The sequence below is a fragment of the Exophiala oligosperma genome (assembly GCF_000835515.1).
Source record: "Exophiala oligosperma strain CBS 72588 unplaced genomic scaffold supercont1.1, whole genome shotgun sequence".
NCBI lineage: Eukaryota > Fungi > Ascomycota > Eurotiomycetes > Chaetothyriales > Herpotrichiellaceae > Exophiala > Exophiala oligosperma.
In genome coordinates this window covers 4,113,964-4,135,375 of record NW_015622818.1, presented here as the reverse complement: position 1 = coordinate 4,135,375, position 21,412 = coordinate 4,113,964, and the positions used below count along the sequence as shown (strand labels likewise).

The 21,412-nt window shown below is 51.3% G+C and overlaps 7 protein-coding genes across 8 annotated transcripts; 2 read left to right on the top strand and 5 right to left on the bottom strand.

Moving 5' to 3' along the window:
* Positions 1-3: 3 nt before the first annotated feature.
* On the bottom strand, positions 4-592 carry PV06_01406 (uncharacterized protein; the record flags this gene model as incomplete). The annotated part of the gene is made up of 2 exons (XM_016402008.1): positions 4-343; positions 399-592. 2 exons carry the CDS (start codon positions 590-592, stop codon positions 4-6), a joined length of 534 nt encoding a protein of 177 aa, XP_016269061.1.
* Positions 593-2,193: 1,601 nt separating this feature from the next.
* Positions 2,194-3,858, top strand: PV06_01405 (uncharacterized protein). The gene is made up of 2 exons (XM_016402007.1): positions 2,194-2,352; positions 2,423-3,858. Exon 2 carries the CDS (start codon positions 2,534-2,536, stop codon positions 3,788-3,790), a length of 1,257 nt encoding a protein of 418 aa, XP_016269060.1. The 5' UTR covers positions 2,194-2,352; positions 2,423-2,533; the 3' UTR covers positions 3,791-3,858.
* An 11-nt stretch (positions 3,859-3,869) lies between these two features.
* Positions 3,870-6,643, bottom strand: PV06_01404 (uncharacterized protein). Its single transcript, XM_016402006.1, has 4 exons — positions 6,054-6,643; positions 5,332-5,977; positions 4,706-5,277; positions 3,870-4,632 (listed from the first exon to the last, which is right to left on the bottom strand). The coding sequence occupies exons 1-4, from the start codon at positions 6,234-6,236 to the stop codon at positions 4,609-4,611; spliced, it is 1,425 nt and encodes a 474-aa protein (XP_016269059.1). The 5' UTR covers positions 6,237-6,643; the 3' UTR covers positions 3,870-4,608.
* A 284-nt stretch (positions 6,644-6,927) lies between these two features.
* Positions 6,928-8,569, top strand: PV06_01403 (uncharacterized protein; the record flags this gene model as incomplete). The annotated part of the gene is made up of 1 exon (XM_016402005.1): positions 6,928-8,569. The coding sequence occupies exon 1, from the start codon at positions 7,163-7,165 to the stop codon at positions 8,567-8,569; it is 1,407 nt and encodes a 468-aa protein (XP_016269058.1). The 5' UTR covers positions 6,928-7,162.
* Positions 8,570-8,927: 358 nt separating this feature from the next.
* PV06_01402 (Grx4 family monothiol glutaredoxin) lies at positions 8,928-10,410 on the bottom strand. Its single transcript, XM_016402004.1, has 4 exons — positions 9,695-10,410; positions 9,481-9,579; positions 9,278-9,392; positions 8,928-9,216 (listed from the first exon to the last, which is right to left on the bottom strand). Exons 1-4 carry the CDS (start codon positions 10,405-10,407, stop codon positions 9,145-9,147), a joined length of 999 nt encoding a protein of 332 aa, XP_016269057.1. The 5' UTR covers positions 10,408-10,410; the 3' UTR covers positions 8,928-9,144.
* A 304-nt stretch (positions 10,411-10,714) lies between these two features.
* PV06_01401 (uncharacterized protein) lies at positions 10,715-12,890 on the bottom strand. Its single transcript, XM_016402003.1, has 2 exons — positions 12,148-12,890; positions 10,715-12,089 (listed from the first exon to the last, which is right to left on the bottom strand). Exons 1-2 carry the CDS (start codon positions 12,772-12,774, stop codon positions 11,382-11,384), a joined length of 1,335 nt encoding a protein of 444 aa, XP_016269056.1. The 5' UTR covers positions 12,775-12,890; the 3' UTR covers positions 10,715-11,381.
* A 1,186-nt stretch (positions 12,891-14,076) lies between these two features.
* On the bottom strand, positions 14,077-17,664 carry PV06_01400. Of its 2 annotated transcripts, XM_016402002.1 has the most exons (4): positions 16,795-17,664; positions 15,096-16,709; positions 14,857-15,044; positions 14,077-14,802 (listed from the first exon to the last, which is right to left on the bottom strand). In XM_016402002.1, exons 2-4 carry the CDS (start codon positions 16,318-16,320, stop codon positions 14,662-14,664), a joined length of 1,554 nt encoding a protein of 517 aa, XP_016269055.1. In that variant the 5' UTR covers positions 16,321-16,709; positions 16,795-17,664; the 3' UTR covers positions 14,077-14,661. The 2 variants fall into 2 exon arrangements, with proteins under 2 accessions (XP_016269055.1, XP_016269054.1); XM_016402001.1 differs by having other exon boundaries at positions 15,096-17,664.
* Between the last annotated feature and the right edge of the window lie 3,748 nt (positions 17,665-21,412).

Genomic DNA, 21,412 nt, shown 5'->3' with positions numbered 1-21,412 from the left:
TCGTTAGCCCTGTTCTCGCAGAATCTTCTTGGTAAAATCACCGGAGTAAAACAGCCTTTCATTGTTGAAGGGACTATTCGCCTGGACTGCCTCTGCAAATGAAGCAGGATTCCCGCCTTCGTCGGGGGTGCTATCATGAAGCGCGTTCGATGGAACATATGAATCTTCGAGATTCGGTGCAACGCGCTGCAATTGATCCGTGGTCGGTGCAACACCAGGTTCCAGACGCACATCATCCTGTGGGACGGCGTTGGTGTTGACTGGCGAAAGATCTGTTCGAACAACTGGACTTGGTGCATTCGGAGCTAGAGCCCGCATCTTCTTGACCTTGTCCCGATCACGACTCATCAGGTAGTCAGCAGAGGCAGCAAAGCGTAAAGATACCACAAGCTACTCACGCGTGTTTCTTACGAGGTAGAACTTCACACCGAGTGTCATCTTGTGTGCAATTCGTGCAGGGGTGGCCTGTTGCCGTCACGCTGCAGCGCACTTTCCTTGCCTTGCATCGTTGACACGCCACAGCGGATCGTCGCTTGCTGCCAGCTTGAACAAAGGCGATTGTGCTCTCACCATGAGTCGGGGTCATTGACATGATGCGTAAGTAGAACAGTCATTGGGGCAGATAGAAACGTCCTCTGTCAGATACCATCTCCGAAGCTTAGAGCAGAGCCGGAGTAGATGTACTTGTACCGAGTAGTAGTATTCAAATGCTTAAGAGGTGCGTCTGCGGAGAAGCGGCTGCTGAATATTAATTAAGGACTAAACCTCACTTCGCCGCCCGAAATTCTGCCTGCGGAAACCCTTTATCGATCTCACGTTCTCAAATCTTTGTTATTATATGTTCTGCACCTGAAGTGCCTATTGTATGCACATCTTTGTGTTATCGTCACCATGTCTGGGGGAAGGGAAATTCAAAATCAATTTATCATATACCTTGCAACAAGAATCGTATACTTGCTATTCTCTACTTTTAGACCAGCCACGAGCGATCTATAATTGAATCGGTAGACGACGTACAAGAGGATCCCCAGGGAGCTTGTGACGCACACTCTACGTATAGAGATTGTCCAACAGCCTCACGACATTAAGAGGTAGCCGTGGGATGACTTGTGTCCTAGAGCCTCGTGTACTTGTTGGATCGGTGAAAGATTGATTGTCAGCAATCCTGGGTGTTGCTGAGAATTCTCTTTTGCTTTGGTAGTCGCATTTGATCTCGACATGCCACTGCTAGACCGAGCTGATTCTTTAGCCACTGACTCAATTCCAGGGTTCCTCGCCCGACGGCCTCGACAATTTGGACAATTTGGATAGTCTTTCAACTTGTTCTCATACTGTTTGACCTTGGGAAGTACCAAGAAACTGTGGGTATGACACCGCCCGCTGAGGCTAAGAGACCGCTTTGGGTTTTCTCTGAAGAAGCTGCTTTTGAGCAAAGTCAGCTCGTTCAGGGAAGCACATTGCCGACAGACCTCGCGGGTGATGAGAATATAGCACGAGCACATCTTTAATGCGTATCAATCAGCTGGACAGCTGATGAAGAGAAGACTTTTGGGCCAGCATGATGCTTGTCATCGGACTAGCAGAAATTTATATGAGCTGGAGGAGATCTACGGAAACGGGTCTGCTTTATGCTCGAAGAAAGCAGCGATTCCAGCTCAAAGCATACATTGACCGACTGGCATAAAGTAAGACAAAGGGGATTGTCAGCAAAAAGCTCGACACCACTTGGACAAAGACGAGACACTCCACGAAAGCCTCGACCAATTTGACAGTCATTTCGCGGACGAGAAAAGAGAACACAGCTTCGTTTAAAAATATGTCTGAGGGCTGAAGGTAATATCAGTAGATTCATTGGTCGTGCTCTCAGATTCTTGTAACTGAGTCTGCAGCAGACTCATCTGAGCCAGTTCCGAAGTGTTTTTCCCTTTGTTTGTTTGCAATATGTTATACTTCATTTTGAATCATATCCATACTCACACATCCCCGTGACAGCACTCGCCGTACATCAACCTCGATGGAAGATCTCACGTGGAAAACTGTAAGCATAATCCAGATGTACCTTCAAGGGGGTTGAAGAGTTCCTCAGCCTTGTGTCCCTCACTTCGTTGCATCCTGCTGGCAGATATTCGGCTAAACTGAATCACGGCCATATGTCAATCCAAACATTTTCATGGTCACATCAACTACATAAATCCACGAGACACAATCAACGGCAGCATTGAAACGTACCCCACCTAGAAGAGGTCGCCCGTATTGATTGCTTCAACATGTCCTCTCTTTTTACGGCAAGGCGGAAACCCAAGCGCATCGTGCGCGACGAGAGCGAAGCGCAGGCAGACGACGTCGAAGAAGGTATGTCCAAGTCCTACCACTTGCTTTTGGGTTTCAGGCACACTCTCTGACTCTTTCTTCCGCTCGCAAGTTACTTCTTAGCTATGGATCAGACCAACACTGATAAACTCTTCTTGCAGACTCTGGTCCCGTCGTGCGACGGCCGACTGGCAATGCGCCACGGACAAAATCCAAACTGCGCATGTCCTTCAACCCCGGAGGAGGCGAAGACGAAACCCCTCGGAAAGAAGGAGGAAGAACAGCGACAGGGGTCGGCGGCGGCGACGACGATGACGATGACGGCCAGCCCACCTACACACCAAAGCCATCCAGACTAGGTCTGTCCAACGCCGCACAGTCTCTCCTCGACCGAGGTGAAGGACAAGACCACGACAGAGTGCGTGACAAATTCGAGGGAGACCGGCCGACCTACAGTAAAGCCTACCTCGACGAGCTGCGAAACTCGACACCTTCGACACCTCACGACCTCTCTTCCGCCCGCGCAAGTCCATCTCTAGACCTGATCGACCCGTCCACCTCGAACACGGCCCTCGACCTCGAATCCAAATTCGGCAAGACGACACTCTCCTCCTCGTCACACATCCCCTCCGCGGCCGAGATCCGCGAGAAGAAGGAACGGCGAGCGCGGCTGGCGAAGGAACAGGCGGCCAACGCCACGTCCGGCCCAGGCGACCACACCGCCGGTGCCGACTTTATATCGCTGGAAGATTACGATTCGGACGGCGAGTTCAAGCCCCGCCGCATGCAGGTGGGAATGTACTCTGCGCCGCCGCGAGAAAAGGACACGCGCCTCGTTCGTGACGACGAGGACCTGGCGGAAGGGTTTGACGAGTTCGTCGACGACCCCGGCCGCGTCACGCTGTCGCGCAAGGCCCAGCGCGAGCAGACGCTCCGCGAGCGCGAGGCCATGCGAGCCCTCATCGACCAGGCCGAGGGATCCGGCGCGTCGTCGGGCGGCGAGGGAGGCTCGGACTCGGACTCGGACTACGACCGGCACCGGCACTACGAGACGGCCCAGACTCACCGCGGCATGGACGGCCTGTCGTCGCACGCCGCGCACACGAGGCAGGCGAACCGGCCCCGGCAGCCGCGCGAGACCACCGCCATCCCGAAGCTGAGCGCCGGGCTCGCCAGGCTGAGGGACACGGTCTCGCACCTCGAGTTCGAGAGGGCCCGCGTCGAGAAACGCCGCGCCGACATCGCGCGCGAGAGGGCCGACATCAGACAGAGCCAGGCTCACATCCAGACCAGCCTCGAGGAGGCCGGCCAGGAGCTCGAACGCGTGACCAAGGAACACCTAGCAGCTGCCTCCTCTTCTGCTTCCGGTGGCCAGTCTCAAAGTCAAAGTCAAAGTCATACCCTGCTGCCTGCCAACGGGTCTCTGTCGACCACAGACAGGGAGAGAGGCTTGGAGTCTTTGGGGAGCTCTGGTGGGTAGCTCACCGTTGGCCTCCATCAGTCACTGTGACGAGTCCCACGTACATCTTCACAAAAAGGGTATCCGTGTATGTATACAATACAAGTTTTTCACAGCATTTCACATTTGTGTTTCTACTTCTCAGCCCAATAATCTGTCAACCCCTTTTTCGATCTGCTTTTTTTAATTCTTAGCTAAAACCACTTCCTCAGTCCAGCTGTTCTATGGCTGGGACTGCTGCGAGCGTTTCATTCCGGAGTGTGTCGATTTAGCCACTGTCCTAGCCACAGCCGCTCCAAGCTTGAGTTCGTAGCAGGAAAGCCCTCCCCAAGATTTGACACATGCATTTGGTCCCATCCATCCAGAGTGTCGGACCATGAGAGCATTTTGACAAGCTTCGTTCCCAGCTAACCGTCCGTGTCGTCTAAGCTGATTACAAGCAATGCTGTCGAACAAAGTCGATCGAAAGAATCCAAGAAGGACTGGCCTGCGTTTGCCAGTCGACTGTTTGCTTGCTCACAAGCAATCGGACTTGGGACTCCTTCCCTGATCATTTCGTCACCAATTATCTTGCAGTAAACAAATGTGAACGACACCTTCACCACCAAGAAAGTATCGACACTCTAAAAGCTTGCATCGTCGTCGTTGTGTTCGACGAATCCATTAGTCTGACTACACACTGCATCGTGCTGGTAGTGGCAGAGCTGGGACAGCCTTGCACCTATGTAAGTAAAGCTGAACAAAAATGCCTCTAGTGCGCCCTCGAGAATGCAGGAGTCCTCCGGGGCAAGAGTTGGAGGACCCTGCAACACAGATCTTTCGCGGGTTCTTCACCTGGACTACAGGGCCGAGAAGACAAACAACTAATGGCATGTGTGTCAGTCGAGTTGTCCCAGAAGGAGTCACGATATCGCAAAAATGCTTGCAAAAACTTACATTGTTTGTGGCAGCAATGGCGATGCTATCCTCAAATGGATGCCAGCTCATATGGAGGATCTTCTTGTTAAAGTCGATCTGATCCGCGTCCGTTTCCTTGCGCATTCTGCTGCCTGTTCCAGCTGCTGGGCTGCCAGCTCTGGACGATCCTTTCTTGTTCCCATTCGCCGACGAATTGATGGGCGTTGGCACCCCCACCTTCTTTGCCTTGAAAGCTGACTTATCGGCCTGCAATACAACCTCCGTCTCTTGCTCGGGATCAGATGGATAGATCATGAAATTGTTGTTGTAACTTCCAGTCATTACGTTGCTGCCATCGCCGCTGAAGACCACTTCGAATTTGTCAAAAATGCTGTCATTTTCGTAGGTATCACACAGGCGGGGTCTCAGATGTTCGTGGATCGGTATCGTCTTCACAGGTTGTCTTTCCATATTCACATCCCAGATCTTGACAGTCAAATAGTCTCTTGAAAGAATATATCTGCCATCATGTGAGAAGCGGACATCGGAGATTGAGGAGATGATCTCGGAAAAGAAGGATCGTGATGAAGGGTCTTCTTCTTGCTCGAATTCTGCATTCTCGGTCAGACACGAAGCCAAAATTACAACAGGTCAGGAAATCTTACGCTTTGCGTGTTGATCACAAAGTGCGCTCTCGCGCATGTCGGCGAGTTTAATTGTGCCTTTGGAGCTGGCATACATGAACCAGTTGCAGCTTATCGGATGGAACTCTGCGGCAGTGATGACTTCTGTGAGCTCCTCCATGTTAGCAGGTTTAATGTCGACGATATTAAAGCTTTGGTCTTGGATGTTGAGGTTCCATAAGTTGATGCGCAGGTCGTCACTGCTAATGAAGGTCTCCCCATCGCTGTTGACGGAGATGCTATTGATGTGATATGCATGGGCGTTGGCATAAGTTCGTCGAGGCACAGCCGCTACGACGGTATCATGATGAGTCAACCTAGGGAGCTTCAACTGCGAAGCGTCCTTGAAGTGAGTGTGGGTTGGGCGAGGGGCACCACCACCTCCCACTCCACCAGGGGTCAAGTCCGTCGAGAGGTTGTTCTCTGCCACCACTTTCAGGGATTTTTCAAACACCTTCCAGAGTTTGATGGTTTTGTCGTTGGTGGACAGAAGGTAGTGGGAGGCATTTTGACGCTTGCACCATTTGATCTTGTTGATTTTCTCCTCTATCTCCAGGGACTTGAGATAGTCAAACTCGGGTTCGTGTGACTGGAACTCGGTGTGGAATTTGTACTCGCAAGTCTTTTTCTTTAGGGATGTCAGTAAATTTTCCGAAGTAGGGGGACAACACCACGGAATGGCGGGGTTCTGGGTTAGGACTTGCCGTCTCATTTCGTTCAAACAACACAACGCGACCACCCTTGTCACCAGTCGCCAGATAGTTTCCTGTGTGGTCAAACTCGACCGTGGAAATGATGTCGGCCTCTGTGATATCTTCGACATCCCCCTTGTCGCCAAAACATTGCGTGAACTTCCACGTGGGAGTTCCGTGTTCAATTTCCACCATCTTTCATCAGTCTTGTCGCACGGCAATGTGCCTGCGTTTTTGTCACAAGCAGCCCAGATCTCTGAATTCGAAATTTGTTCTGTTTACCGTGACGATGGCATGAAGCGGCTGCTTGCGGCGCCTGATGTGGTGAAAGACCGGTGGGTGGGGGGCTGGGAAAGTACACACGGGGAAGAGATGTGTGGTGACGAAAGTGGTGAGGGAGGTGAATTGGGATGTTCGTCGCGGCTTTGTCAGCGGTTGCGTTCAGGCAACAAAGCTGTGACGGGGAGAGAGATGTGGGAAAATTAAAAAAAGGCAGCAGAAGGCCGTGTCGAACGGGCCAAGGATGCGGAAGCGATGAAGAATAATGGGATGTCAGCAAGGGAGGGATGAAGTGGTGGTGGTTGTGAAGAACGGACAACAAGTCATGCCAGATACAGGATGATGGATGAGCAGCCACACAACAGCACAGCAGCCGGAGCTTGACTTGCTGCCACTCCCGTAGTCGTACGCCTAGACAAGCGCCCGCAGCTGCTTTCGCGATGCCCTTCCGGGCCCTGATTCATGCCTAAAAGCCATGACATAGTTGCCAAGTCTCGCATGACTAAGCTCCGGTCTTGGCGATGGATTGCCCAGCCTTGTCCCGTTCCGAGGAATCTCTTCAGCCTCGCAAGCCTCGGGAATACTCGTTTTCGTCGAGCGACTTGATACTCTGTCGACATAATTTCACATGGTTTTGTTATATACTATACACTCTCTAGACGATCAGAAAACGGCATCATGAGCGTTGGAGAAAAATCCCCCAATTTTGTCTGAGCTATTCACATACATTCTCACGGCTTCATACTCAGCAACATCCTCCCCTTTCAAGTTCTTTCTCGGACAAACGGACATTATATCAACTTGGTTCTGAGAAGCTCAGCCAGCTACTTCCAAGTATCACAATGAGCAGAGCAGGCCCCCGACCAGGGGACATTTACTCTCCCGTGATGAGATTCATACCGTCGGCCAAATTGAGGCCCAAGACCGGCCGACTACAATCTCTTATCGACAGACGATCCATCAAGAGGGTCAGGTTTGCGCAGATGGACGCGACAAAGCCTCCGCCGCAAAAAGACTTTCCTCCTCGCCTGTCTCCCCAGGCTGCGAGGCTCGAGGGTGAACGATGCACCTCCAAGTTCCCTCCGATCGTCGTCCGCGATGCCTGTCGGTGCGAGCAGTGCGTCGACCCGTCCGACAGACAACGCAACTTTTCCTATTCCGACATCCCCCGCACGATTGGATTCGACCGGGTGTCTTACGACGATGACGCCAAAGAGGTTCAAATCTCCTGGTCGAACGACATCCCGTCCCAGAGTCAAGCACATCGGAGCGTCTTCAGCAAGGACGTCATCTCGAGGCTGAACAGGAAGTTCCGCAACCCTCACTGGGACCTCTACCAGCGGCCCGTGAAGCTCTGGGGTCGCGACACGTACACACAAGCCACGTCCCGCGTCGACTTCAACGACTACATGACGAACAAGCAGTCCTTCGCGGAAGCCATGCACCTACTGTGGCGCGACGGCCTCTTGTTCATCGACGGCGTCCCCGAGTCCGAAGGGTCGGTCTCGCAGATCGTCAACCGAATCGGACCCCTGCAACAAACCTTTTACGGTCCGACGTGGGATGTGCGTTCTGTGCCCAACGCCAAAAACGTCGCCTACACGTCCAAGTACCTCGGCTTCCACATGGATCTGCTGTACATGCGGGACCCTCCGGGGTTCCAGTTCCTCCACTGCGTGCACAACAGCGCGACGGGGGGAGAGTCTCGCTTCGCCGACACCTTCCGGGCGCTCGACCAGATCTTCCAGCAACACCCCATGTACTACGAGATGCTGAGGGACAACCTGGTCCGCTACGAGTACGACAACGACGGCTTCTTCTACTCGGACGCGAAGCCAACCGTCCAGTCCAACGACGCCCTCAACGTCCCTTCCCGGCCGGTGCTCAACTCCAAATCCACGGAGATCAGCAACGTCGCCCACTGTTTCTGGTCGCCCCCTTTCGTGGGCCACATCCCTTCCCGCTTGGCTCCAGACGAGCTGGTCAAGTTCATCGGCGCGAGCAAGTTGCTCTCTCAACATCTCGAGATGCCCGAGAACGTTGTCGAGGAGAAGATGGACAGCGGCACGTGCGTCATCTTTGACAACCTGCGCATCGTGCACGCTCGAAACGCCTTTGACAAGAACTCGGGCAAGAGATGGTTGAGGGGTGCCTACCTTAATCGCCAGGACTTTGTGAGCAAAGCTGCGTCGGTCATGGCCGACATGCCGCCCGAAGTGAAACTCGGTCGAGAATCATCGATTGAATGATCGATACGCTACCCGCTGAGCGACACCTCGCCTGCGTAAATTTTGGTCTTCTACAAGTACATATTTGAAAACGAATAAATAAAACATCACATGCTCAAACCTACTCCTGCTTCCACTCCTACTTCCCCTATCTTGCTCTACCGGCTTCCTCGTTGGCCCCCTATGGCATTCGTTCGTGTCTACCAATCTTCTTGTGAGTACCTAGATCATATATAACCCAAGTACCATCGGGTCAACCACGGGGCAAGATCAGAAGCAGAATGCGACAATGTCGTGTCCACAAGCTGCTGGCCTCCTTGAGAGGAACAGAATCGACGACTAAACTTCTCGATTACTCTTGTAACATTACGAATACCTACTCCGTTGATAGCAGTTGCAATATGAAAGCAAGTGGAAACACATCCCCCTCTACGAGTAGCATTCCTGAACTTCCATTTGATGGACGACAATACACAACGAATAACTAGAAAGCTATCCTTTGGGTCATTTTGAAAAAAACAAACAATCGAACCTTTATTTTTAAATACAATCATATCAATTTATACGCTCATTAAATACTCCCTCTTCATGACAATCTAGACCGGCGCAGGTTGTGCTGCCGAAAATGGTTTGAAAAAGTCCGGATCAGCCTCTAACTCTTCACGAACCTACAACATCAACTGTTAGCAAGAAAATCCCCATGAGACTGGCGATCAGGGCAACACTTACGATGTCCAAACCACCCACGAGTTCTCCGTTTGTGTACAACTGAGGGAATGTAGGCCAGTCAGAAAAGACCTTTAATCCTTCTCGAACATCATTGTCTGCTAGAATGTTGAAGAATCTTAAAAGTCATTTCCGTCAGCAATTGCCGTTTCATCTTTACTCTCACAACATTCACAATCCGTAAGAGTGGAACAAACAAAACCTACCCGTATTTGACTTGATTCTCTCTGAGAATGCTGACGAGTTGTCTGCTGAAGCCGCATTGGGGTGCGCTGGGAGTTCCTTTCATGAACAACATGACCGGCCTAGATATATAGGTCAAGAAACTTTGTCAGCTACACAGAGGTTCCCCCATATTATACACAACGTACCGTCCCCCGGGAAGGAGGGAGGCAGGGGGACGCGGGGCGGGTGACTTACGCTGCCTTGACCAACTTCCCTAGTCTGTCATTCAGTTCGGCCTGCGACTCTTGGTTTGACGAGTACGCCGGCGCGGTCTGATTGTCTGAATCCTTGGGGGCATATGAACTCAAATCTTTCGTGGCGCCGGCGCCGTTTGTCTGCGGTTGCTGTTGTAGCGGGGTGGCCTGCAACGGCGGCGGGATGCCATTCTTGCCTGCGGCGGTGCCTGCCCCGGCGTATTTCTCTACCGCGGCTCTGACCTTGGCCGGATCTATTCCGCTGACCGTCTGAAGCGTCTCGCCACCCTTCTGGAGCACGAGAAACGGCACGGCCGTCACATCGTAGGATTCGGAGATATCAGCGAGGTCTTCGGCGTTGATCGACAAGAACGATACGTCGGCGTCGGCGGGGTACGTGGAGGCGAGAGTGGTGAGGATCGTGTTCATCTGGGCGCATGGCGCGGCCCAGGGAGTGTGGAAGTATAGGACAAACAACGTCGACGGAGAAGCATTCTTGATCAGCTGATCGAATCCGGCTTCGGACTCTACCTCTTTGAGTGTCGCCATGGCTGTCGGGAGATGGAGAAATGGGTATCGGGTCGATGAGTGGAAAAGTGTGACAAGAAGCGGAAGAAACCTGTGTGGCTTCAAATGTGGTTCAAAAAAATAAAAGAGTATCCGTAATCCGCTGGCTATGGTGGAAGTTGAGTAATTGTGAAAATGCCTGCGCATGTGGTGGTGGTGGTGGAACAAAGAAACCGGCGGCAATTTGTTTTTTGGAATGACGCGATATCGCTCAGCCTTGCCATGCCCAGCCTTGTTGCCCCTCCTCGCCCGGCGGAGAGACTATGGGAATTCTTCTGCTTTTACGAAATACGCCGTCTTCCTTTCTACGAGTGTATCCATCTATTAGAGCCTCCTCTGCACTGGGCGTGGAGGGTGACAGCTCAACAGAGCTTTCCAGATACACCGGGTGAAACTCATGTAATACCATAATGACTTCACAGGACTGACCTGTGCAAGATTCTATTCTTCTACACCGTTATAGTACGCTTCTCTTGTAGCGCTATTGAGCATTCTAAATAGCATGCCGGCATTGAACTTTTACAAAATGTTGGGCAAAAAAGATGCATAATGCTGCGCTGTGTGATCCATGCCACAGTCTTCCCTTCCTATAGCTACAGTCGCCGTTCCGAATTAGCTTCACGCTCAGAAGATGCTCGACCATCAGAGCCAACTGAATGGGATGACCATGGCCACGTTTTTCGCATCGACTTGTCAAAGGCGAGTGTGCCACTGGGCTGCTCGTGAAAATTCTCTTCAATCATGAACATCAAGCTCTTGCTGCATGGCTCTTCACTCGAAAGCCCGAATGCCTCTTGGACTATACAGTGCTTCTACTCCGTGAACTGAAAAAGTAACACTGGTCGTCCACTACAGCTCTTTTGAGCAATGTCGAGGAAGGAACGAGATCCCTTTCAGGGTCCAAGTTCTGCACGAGCTTAGCCTTCTATGGTCTTTGAAGAATCGATAAAGGTCCGTGATCAACTCAGAAAAGATTGAGCTCCGACGGTTCACGCGCTCCTGCGAGATGTACTTTCGCTTCGGTGTCGAATTGTTTCGCAAGCTGGGGAGACGGATGTTGTATCAGGTCTGCGGCGTATGCTGAACGTTCGGGTGGGCTTGAATCCTCGTTTCAGTCAACATCATCTTCTCCATTCTCCGCGACCTCTCATGTAGCCTTCGATGGCCCTCCAGACCTCTTCAACAGTTTCTCTATCTCTCCATCGTCTCGAAACTCGCGTATCCTGGTCGACGTGTCCTCCGTGGGCTCGTTCGTCCCATCTTTCCACTGTGAAAGTCTTGACGCTACTGCCCCAGCCTTTCACCTCTGGCGGAATGGGTAGACCTTTTTCACCTACATACACGCCCACAACGTGGCCGAACAGTTCCTGAGGGGTCCGCCACTTATATCCTCTAAATTGCCAGACCTGGCCTGTGGTGAACACGGCAACAACTCGACTCCAATAATCTGGCTTGAACTGCTCCGGCGAATCGACAAGAATGAAGCGGTATGGCTTCTCGCTCAGCGAATGCAAGGTTCTCGTGATGTGCAGCAAATTTGCCGTCGTCTGGGTGGATAGAGTTGGGTGATCGGGTGGCACATACAATCCTGTATCGAGGAATGTCTTGATATTTGACATTCTTAGCAACGACGAAGCGGAGGGCGAGAGAAGGATGATCGGGTCAGACCGCTTCGATGATACAGCAGACGGAATAGGTTTCGAAGGTCCTGTGGCAGGTCGAGTCGCCAATTGTGCCGGTCTGCCTCCCTGTCCAGGCTTCCCCGAATGAGGCATACCTTTCCGCCGTCCAAGGAATGTCTCTGCGTGCTTGCGAACATGGGAAAAATCCTAGATACACGTGTTAGAATCGTCTTCTCGTCGTCATTCAAGATTAAGTGAATCCTACCGTGGGCTTGATACCCCTCAAAACACTATTATGGTCGCCCATTCGTCTTTCGCCATTGTAGATTGCCTGCAACCGAGCATCGATGACCTTCACGGGTCTCCCACCCGTCGTCTGCGTGACGCCGACCCCCGAGCCGCTGACCGTCGGGACCGCCGTACCGCCTGCAACATCGGCGGCTCTGTCGGCTGCATCGGCTGCATCGGCCGCTGCGCCCTCCAAGGGTTTGATGTGTTCACTTTCATCAGATGCGCCTTCGAGCCAGGTAATGAGGTCTAGACGCTCCACGAATATCAGGCATCGTATCTTCTGTCCGTCGGGTAGTTTTTTGTCCAGCTCTCCTGCCGAAGCGAAGTACTCGGACACAGTGACATCCTTTTGTAGCCACGCGAAAAAAATGCTTCGCAAGTCGACTTGCGTGGTGTCGGGATTTTGTGATGTAAATCTGGTTTTCGTATCCAAGGGCAGACACTGTGGCGAAGGGTATGCGAAGTAGAGATGGGTCGCATCGGCGAGGGATTCGGTTTTGTTGTCTTCTGCCGTTGACGGTTCTGAAGATGTTGTGGGAATTGGGGCTCTGGAGGTTGCGATTGAGGATTTCAAGAGTTGCAGGGCATCGCTGCTTGCCATGGTGGGCGAGCTCTGTAATGATATGAGAGAATAGCGACGTTAGAAGTTATAACATCTCGGAAAGCGAAGTGGTTGCAAGCTGTGTTGTGGCTTTGGACTCGTCAGGCCGTCATTTAGCACTTCAACCTCCAACAAAAGTCGTGAAGCGCGACGTCGGTCTCGCGCCGGAATGGAACATCAAATATCCGGCAAAGGCAGGAATGGAAAAGTTCGCTAACTTGAATAGTACTCGGCTCATAGACTTCCTCTATCTAATTGGTGGCAGGATGAAGCACACATTTCCTTAGTACTGCACAGAGTCGGTACAAATCTTCCTCCACTGTATGATGTGCAATAGAAATCTCTGGCCAAACGAGAGGTTGAAGCGCATATATATCAAGTAGAACAATCAACCTCTGCTCGACATAGCTGTTGCCCAAGAGAGGAACTGCCAGTTCAGATATATTATTTTTGTGCATCACAGGCATATGGTGCCTCGTCAACTTAACTACACCCACCTTGCAATCAGTCACGGTATTTTATTCTACCTCAAGAACGGCATTGAATCAACGCGATGATGTTTCAGGATATGGGAAAACCACGGCAATTGACGCGGCTTGCACCTTGCCTTCAGAATGCGACGATAGTGCGCTCTCTATGTACGTGACTTGCAGACGAAAGGCAGTAGGAAAAGGAGATACCGAGTTACAAATTCACGGCCGACCTTTTCTTTTCCAACAGCACAATCCTGAACGCCTTAGGTAGGTAAGGTAGTGATCACTTTTCTTTTACATGGACCACACCAACCGTCCTCGGTTCTCTCAGTATAGAATGTTTCATCCCATTTCTGGTCAGCTTTATGCCCGTCAAGTCCGAAACCGACTTTCGCTAACCCTTTTCTCGCCTTCTCACGTAAAGATAATCTTCAGTGGCATCCAATAATCTCTTTTCATGATGCCATGCAGATTATGAGACGCACACTGCCACGGACTCATGCAATGGTTGGTGGGTTGTGCGACGGCACTGTCCGATCAGCGTAGTATTTGTATAAGAAACCTTGGAACCCAAATGGAAGCAGAATTTCTGAATTACCGTTATCCGCTCGTCATTTCGCTTCAAAAAAACATGCAAGAAAAGAAGCCAGGGGGTTTTCGGCACCATGCAATCCGCATGTGCAGGTCCACGATGGTGCGTGCGTACAATGCTGCGCCTCTTCCTTCGTCACGTCGACCAACTCCGGTGGTGGGGAACATGTGTCGAGTAGGAATACGGTTCCAGGATAGATCGCATTCAGGTAGAAGGAAAAGCCTCAAGTCCAGACGACGTGAGGAAAATAGGATACTCTTTGTGTAATGTGCAGTATTTCCATGTTCCATCCCTCTTGGGTCAAGTTTATCCCAAAGCACCGGCTCACACAGCCTCATTACTCCCAACAAGCACCAGTAAACTAGCCTATGACTACCAGAGTCCAACGATGCTCACATCCTCGTCTTCCCGTCTACGGCTTTGCTTTCCTCCACAGGGGTATCTTTCCAATGCAAATGCCGACCGGAAGACCATGCTGCTAAATATGCTTGCCTTAAAACCGTTTATAACGCCTCCCAGACAGACCACGCTATGCTGAACGCCGAGCGGTTTCTATGCAGAGATTGTGGGAAACCCACCAGTAGACAAGTCCTACCATGAGTCAATAGACTCTTGGTCACGCTTGTCGTAACAATCTTGATTATTGACAAAAAAAATGGGCAAGTGCCCTTGTTTGTACATTAAGATCCACGACGCAGACCTTTGTTGTGTTCGTAATATTCATCACATTTAAATGTGCAATGCAAATAGATCCAAAGGAGCCCGTCTTGCTCTTCTGTTGCGGACAATTGCGACACTTGTCGAGTGAGAGAGGAGCGGGTGTTATGATCGTGTATTCGATCGGCTCACCAGGCCTTCGGGAGCAGGAGACAAGGTGCGATTTGTGCCAGATATTAGATCAATTTCATGATCTCGGAAAACTGTAGCGTTTTTGGGATCGCGAAGGAACTTGGGAACGGAATCCTACGACTCGCAGTTAGTGACAAGTCTAGCGAATTGATGAATAAAATTTCTTACGCTTGCCATCAGTTTGAACACAGCAGCCTGCGCAAGCTCAAACAGTTCGATAACTTCGTCGAGAGATTCTCTCATGGCCTCATCATCAGGGTTTGTGCGGATCATGCGACTGTCGAGGCGATTTCGCAGGGAATGATCAATGTTTAACTCAGAGGGTGCGCCCGAAGCTAGGAAAGAGTTGTACAGCCCTAGGATACTGTCAGTAAATGATTTAAGCATATGCTAGGTCAAGCACGTACCATATGCTCCTGCCAGGGTTTCCCTCACCACATCTGGCTTGCTCAGTCGTCCTGACTCGTCCAGTTGACGATATGCAGAGATAAACTCTGTGACGTCGAGGTAGAATCCAAGGTTTTCTTCACACAGTGATTGCCGAAGGAATTCTCTAAATAACAGACGTAAGGCAGCATCCTGGAGGATAACGTTCAGTCGACCGACATTAGAATCCCGTGTCATCCGTCCCTTTTCCTTAACGTCGCGGCTATCCTCGCTCTCGACACTGGGCGGGCGGGCAATCCAGCCGCATACACGTTGACCGCGTTCCGTTACAGTGTACACGGCATGCTTTGTGGGCTGGAAGTAGGTTGACATTGGGTGTTGACGAGTGTAGGCTCTGTCTTCAATGACTGGTTGAATGAGGCCCCATTTGACGAACAACTCTGCCATCTCGTAGGTTTCCCTGCGGTCGATAGTAGTTGTGCAGTCGAGGAGCCAGTCGGAAGCGGCCTTTCCAGTAAAGGTGTAGGGGACAATTTTATCAAGCACTCTGCGTTCCTTTGCCATCTTGACACCGATCAGACCAGTAGCATAGTCTGAGATGGAATCCGAGTCCGATAAAGATACGGAACTCTTCAAGTTCGGGCCATCAGAACCCATGAATCTGCGGAAAATGATCTCGACGGTGGCCCGATCTTGGTGAATCTTGTCCGTCAACGAGTCTCTCTCTAGGGCAACCATGTGCATGTGGTTTCGTTTCAGAAGTGGCTCGATGTGCCGCGCGTTGATACCGTTGCGGCTGCAGAACCTCGAGAGAATTGACAGACCCTTCGGCGTTAGTTGCCAGACACCCCCTTTGGTATTGAACGTGGTGATCGACTTGTTCTCGGCAGACTCAATGAGGCGGGCGTCTACAAAGCGTTGACAAACCGAGCGAGCCATCTCTTTGGCCATGGAGAATGTGGTCGTGGTCGTGGTGACTACCCATCGCGAAGGGTTCTTGGGGTCGGGTATGCGATTGGACTGCGAGAACTTTAGGGACCCCAGATTCGTGATGGCTTCTTCAGACAGAAAGGTTTCCTCGACTCTGGAGAACCTTACGCGATGGGGAGTAAGAGGGAGACTGGTGATCAGCGTCGAGAAGAGATCCTTGAAGTCTCGGGTGAAAGGTCTTTCGTCGTCAGTCATTCGCAGGACCTTGGAGGAAGACTGATGCATCCTTCCATTGTTGCGATCGGGATTCGGCATTGGTGGGACAGAGGTACTACTTCGAGGATCTTGCCCGGGTAGATGAGTTCCACTGGTTCTCCGTTGTGTTCCAGAATGAACTTCTGGCGATGTTGGCGAGCGTGGTAGGTTTGGACGGACTGACCCGCTGGCGATGGAATGCCTGCCCAAACTTCCCGAAGAGGTGGCGGATCGAAGGCTAGGTGTAGATGTTGTGCCTATTGAAGCCAAATTGGCGAATGCGTTCGAAGTTTTTTCACGTGCGAGTGAGGCAAGTGAACGCCGACTTTTACTCTGAGTAATACTGCTCGAACTCGTGTGATGGTGATGTGGCGGGCGAGCGATATCCCGACCAGGCGGAATTGGAGGCGAGGAAGTATATCTAGAGGTGTCGGACTGCGTATTATGAACTGGCAAATTGTCAGTTGGCGAGGTCATGGAGTCGACGACAGTCGCATCGCTTGGATCGGGCATAAAGAGAACTGGGAATCGTACGGGTAAAGATGTTGACGACTTGGAGGGAATCCGCAACACATTGCAGAAAGACTGGCGGTCGACACCCAGCACGGTGAGTGGGCCAAAAAATGCGAATGGGGGCGCAATCCGCAACCCACGAAGAGCCGGGATTGCCTCACCACGAGACCACGAGGAGGTGGAGTTTGTTGAAGCCGCAGACTAGGCCGGGGTGTCCGTAGCAGCGGTGGATAATGCTGTAATTCGAGAAGAATCCGACCCTGGCGGCACGAGTCGGATACGAGTTAGGCCAGGAGTTGTCTGACTAGGACGCCCTGTCCGATGTAGTTAGGCGTGGTTTTGGCGAAAGAACTGGAGGCCTTGAGGGACCACCGGTATGGGTAGTGATCTTCTGCCGCTACCGTCTCACCTGTCTCTTGCTTCAAAGTGATTTGTGGACTCTTTTGATTGTGCGAAATTACACCTTCGAGAAGCCTTCCCCTTCCACTCAGTCTGATGCGTAGGGCAGGGAAAAAGGGGGCCAGTTTCGCCAGGCGACCCAAAAAGGGCCAGGTTGTCGGTCAGAAGGAGGGAAGCGAAGCCGCGAGAGAACTGGTGAGAGATTGTTTCGATCGCCGGAGCAGGGATGAGGCAACGCAAGGGTTGGATTTGTCGAAGAGATCTACTTGGGGGCTGATCTGATGGTGAATCCGGTCTTTTCTTTCGTCTGGGTTCGTTTTCGCAGGGTGAGGTATGTAGCGTAAATTGAGGATACCAAGGTACTCGTATGGTTTCGTAAAGAATTTGTTGGTTGAGGTTGATGTCAAACAGATCAAACTATTATTTTGAGAATATTATTGTGAGGAGAATAGATGATGTGAGAACTAGGATACCATCAACGACATCAGTCTGGTCGACGCAGTGACGATTTACAGGGTAGAGGCAGAAAATAATGGGCGGTACAAAAACGTGCACGCCACTGCACGTCCCTGAATCGGCCCTGCGGAGAATTAATTAGACAATATCTTACATAGGCGATTTAAAGGACTACGAAGGGGGATGGTTAGAGCAGCGTAAGGGACCAGGGATGATGCGAGACAAAGAGACACCCTGTGCCAGCTGGATGGAAATGACTGATTGACAGCTGCAGGCACAGATCATTCTTCATTGGTACCCTGACATGTACTGACATCAACAAGGTGACCCGGTGTTGCATTGACATTTCCCTCTGATGGCACAATGTAATTCCTTTGGCATGAGGCGTCTGTCCGGAATACCTACAATAGTATTGTATATGCGGTGACAAGTAATTGATCTGAACACCTCGTGGCTTGAATAGAAGCCAGCCAGGACCATGTCCGCACCACCGTAGTGTGTGTGTTGTACAAACCCGTGTGTTTCCAACGTCAATGCACGCTACACCTCGCCTGGCTTTAGGGGCTGCATTAGTCCCTACAAGCCCTTCAATTCCCCACGCCTACGTTATTTGACCTACGTATTAGGATGCCTGGATCTGCGTACTTGTACCGGTCTGAGGTCTCTTTTACCACCTACACCGGAGCCCCATAGGGTACTAAGCTTTTGCATTACTCGACAACGACTCCATATTGTACAGTACATAGCGCAGTCCCATAATTGGTCCTGGTTCTTGATGTGTCGAAGGGATTAGTGGCCCCCGACCCGAACCCTGCGCAGCAATGTCATACTCGCTCGTATTCTACCTATAGTCCTTCGTAGTATCAACATAGTAGAGTTCCACAGACCACTAGTGTAACGATCCTACTGTAGACAATTGGCGCGATGAGCAAGAACCGGATCCTCTATCACATAACATGGTAGACGTCATGGGGACAGGGCAGCCAGAGGCCATTGCGTCGATGAATTGGGCCGAATGCACGAGACACAGACCACAACTACCTGCCACGGGTAAGATACGTTACGACAAATTTTACGAAGTAAATACTGCACATGGCTGTCAAATTCGTCATGAGCAGGAATCGCTCGCCGCAGGCACGCATGATTCTCGTGGTGGGGAGGGAAATAGTCGTAGGATCGTGATCCAGGAGTTGATCATCATCACCAGTACATTGAAATGAGCAAGCGAGGCAGACTATCAAAAGGTCTCCGCCGGGCATCATGTGTCATTCGTATTCTTCGAGCATGTGGTGTGGTTCGTCCTTTGCAAAGTCCACAAGCGCACTTCATCTCTTGTTGAGCGTCTCATACTTGCAACACGAGTCAGTCAGATATCAAATTTGACCACTTCCGACCAGGTTGAAGTGCTGGCGAACGAACTGGAATATGTTACTGCGCATTTCCCTGCAGAGGATCCGCTCTCTAATGCTGGCACAAACCCCTTCTGTTTCGGACGGCCGCAGGACATCTTCATAACGGTATTCTCCACTCATCGACATTGGCAATGTGTAAGGCAATGGACACGTTCAGGGCACGCGTGTCGGGGATTATCTCATGCATGCATGCATCCGAAATACCCTCAGACTCGTTCGCTCGCAGATGTGAATTTGCGGCACATCTCTTCCGGAAAATGATGCCTGCGCATGAAGTGTCCCAATTACCAGTTGACTCACTGATACTGTCCGCATGCTCCATCTTGCAAGATGAGATGTTAAGGCCCCTGGCAAGTGAGTCTCAATGCTTGCGGCCACTCGCCTATGACAAATGTTCACGGTACTCGTAGGATGATGGCAAGGCTCTCAAAACGGTCGCCTTCGGAGAAAAGGTCCCAAGATGGAAAGATAGACAGAGGCTAGTGGTGTCATTGGTCAGCATGAATCTGGAGAATGCGTGAAGAAGAGGAGGAGGAGGAGGAGGAGAAGAGGCAGAGCCGGCGAGAGGGCAAGACACAAGATGCGACAGTCAGATTTGACTCGACTCGATCAGTTGTGATCGACCAGACTAGGAAGAATTGTGAAACGAACTAAGAGGTAGAATTTGGTCACCATCTGGACGATGGCAGAAATTCAAAGCTGGCGTGGCGCCAAAGCTCTTGGTCCTGGAAGCAAAGCAGCATGGTGTCTAGTCCATATTAGGAATAGCCAATAATCAAATTAGTCACGCTAATGCACAGTTAGTGGCACACTAGAAAATACTTTCTTAGTCCACACATTCTGCAGCCAGGGAGGCCACGTGGAAAGATGAAGAAGTCAGGCCCGGTACTACTTCTCTTTGACCATCCCATTCCCATCTCATCCCGGCACTGCGCCGCCTCCACAAGGATTCCGAGTACGAGGTCTCACAGTCAGAACAGCCTTCGACCACGCTCTACCGTGTCCTCCCTTCGCCGCCGCCACTACCACCACCACCCACCCTACCAGGCCCAGCGGCAACAGCAGCCGAAACTAAGCCCGTCCTCAAATTTCCCCCTTCCTTGCACGAAGGCCTTCCAGAAGATTTCCAGATCCACCGTGGAAGCAGTTTAATTCGTTCTAGATGATTCCAGTTTGCGTGTTACCGTCACACTCGTTCCGAGGAAAAAGATTGTTTGGCTATTTAGTGAGCCTTGGGCTGCGAAAACAATTTGACCAAAAACTCCACGCGATGAGGCCGGGATAAATGTGGGATGGAGACCTGGCTAAAAGGTACAATCCTCTGTACCTACCAGCTCCTCCCACCTACTACCATGTTTGTTACAGCATGGCCTTTGCGTGGCCAGCTTCATCTCCACCGACCTTTTCTCTAGTGTTGCAGCTAGACGCTGAAATCCGCAGGCCCGCGACTTGACCTTGATGAGCCTTCGACTGATGATTCGCTCGAGCGTTCGCTCTCCATTTGCCGATCCCAGTCAAGTCTGTGATCTTTACTGCCTTTTCTGGCCAAAGGCAAGCGCTGACCGGCAAGGTGTTGGAAACATTTTGCTCTCTTCCTGGCATAGGGGGTTTTGTCAAAGGCAACGAAACTACAACGCAAAGGACCTCGCCCTCGCCCTCTCGCCGTTCCGTTCGTTTCCAGAAGCACTGACCACTGCATATACAGGACATTTGGTCAATTATTGGTGACTATTATCTTCTTAGTACATAATGCACTGGAATCCCTTGATGGCTGGATACCTACTGGAAGATCAATCGGTCACCAGCAATAGCAATTCCACATTGACGTTCCGATGCGAGCTGCTAAAGATGGCCTTCACTTTCGGCTCTCTTACCGGGTGGCCAACCTGCCTGTACTGTGCTTATACCCTCATGGTCTGTCCTGCGGGACAAATGCAATTGTCATAGGTCGCTGCTTCGCTAGGCGGCCATATCTGGGCCTGGTGCCGCTGTCACACAATCTGTCCCGGGGGACGAAGGGGATTATTTTTAAACAGGTATGGCACACGGCACAAATCTTGACACCATTCATGCCTCTGCTCAGCTACTAGCCCGCTGCTCTCACCAGTCAACGCCCAAGAAAATTATTCTCGGGCTCTTTGGCCCCCAGTTAGGCACAGATTAGGCCTAGATTGCAGGGCTTGGGCTTCTTGCATCTGCGACCATGGGTCTTCCCTGCCGCACGTGGTCGAACCTTGTTCCACGTGTCTCTGTGTTTTGTGGCTGCCACGCGACGACATTTTTTCTTCTTGTGTAGCCGCACAACACACCTTCAATGTGGCAACTCGGCAGATTGCGTCAGCCATATCTCCACTGAATGAGAAAATGTGGAA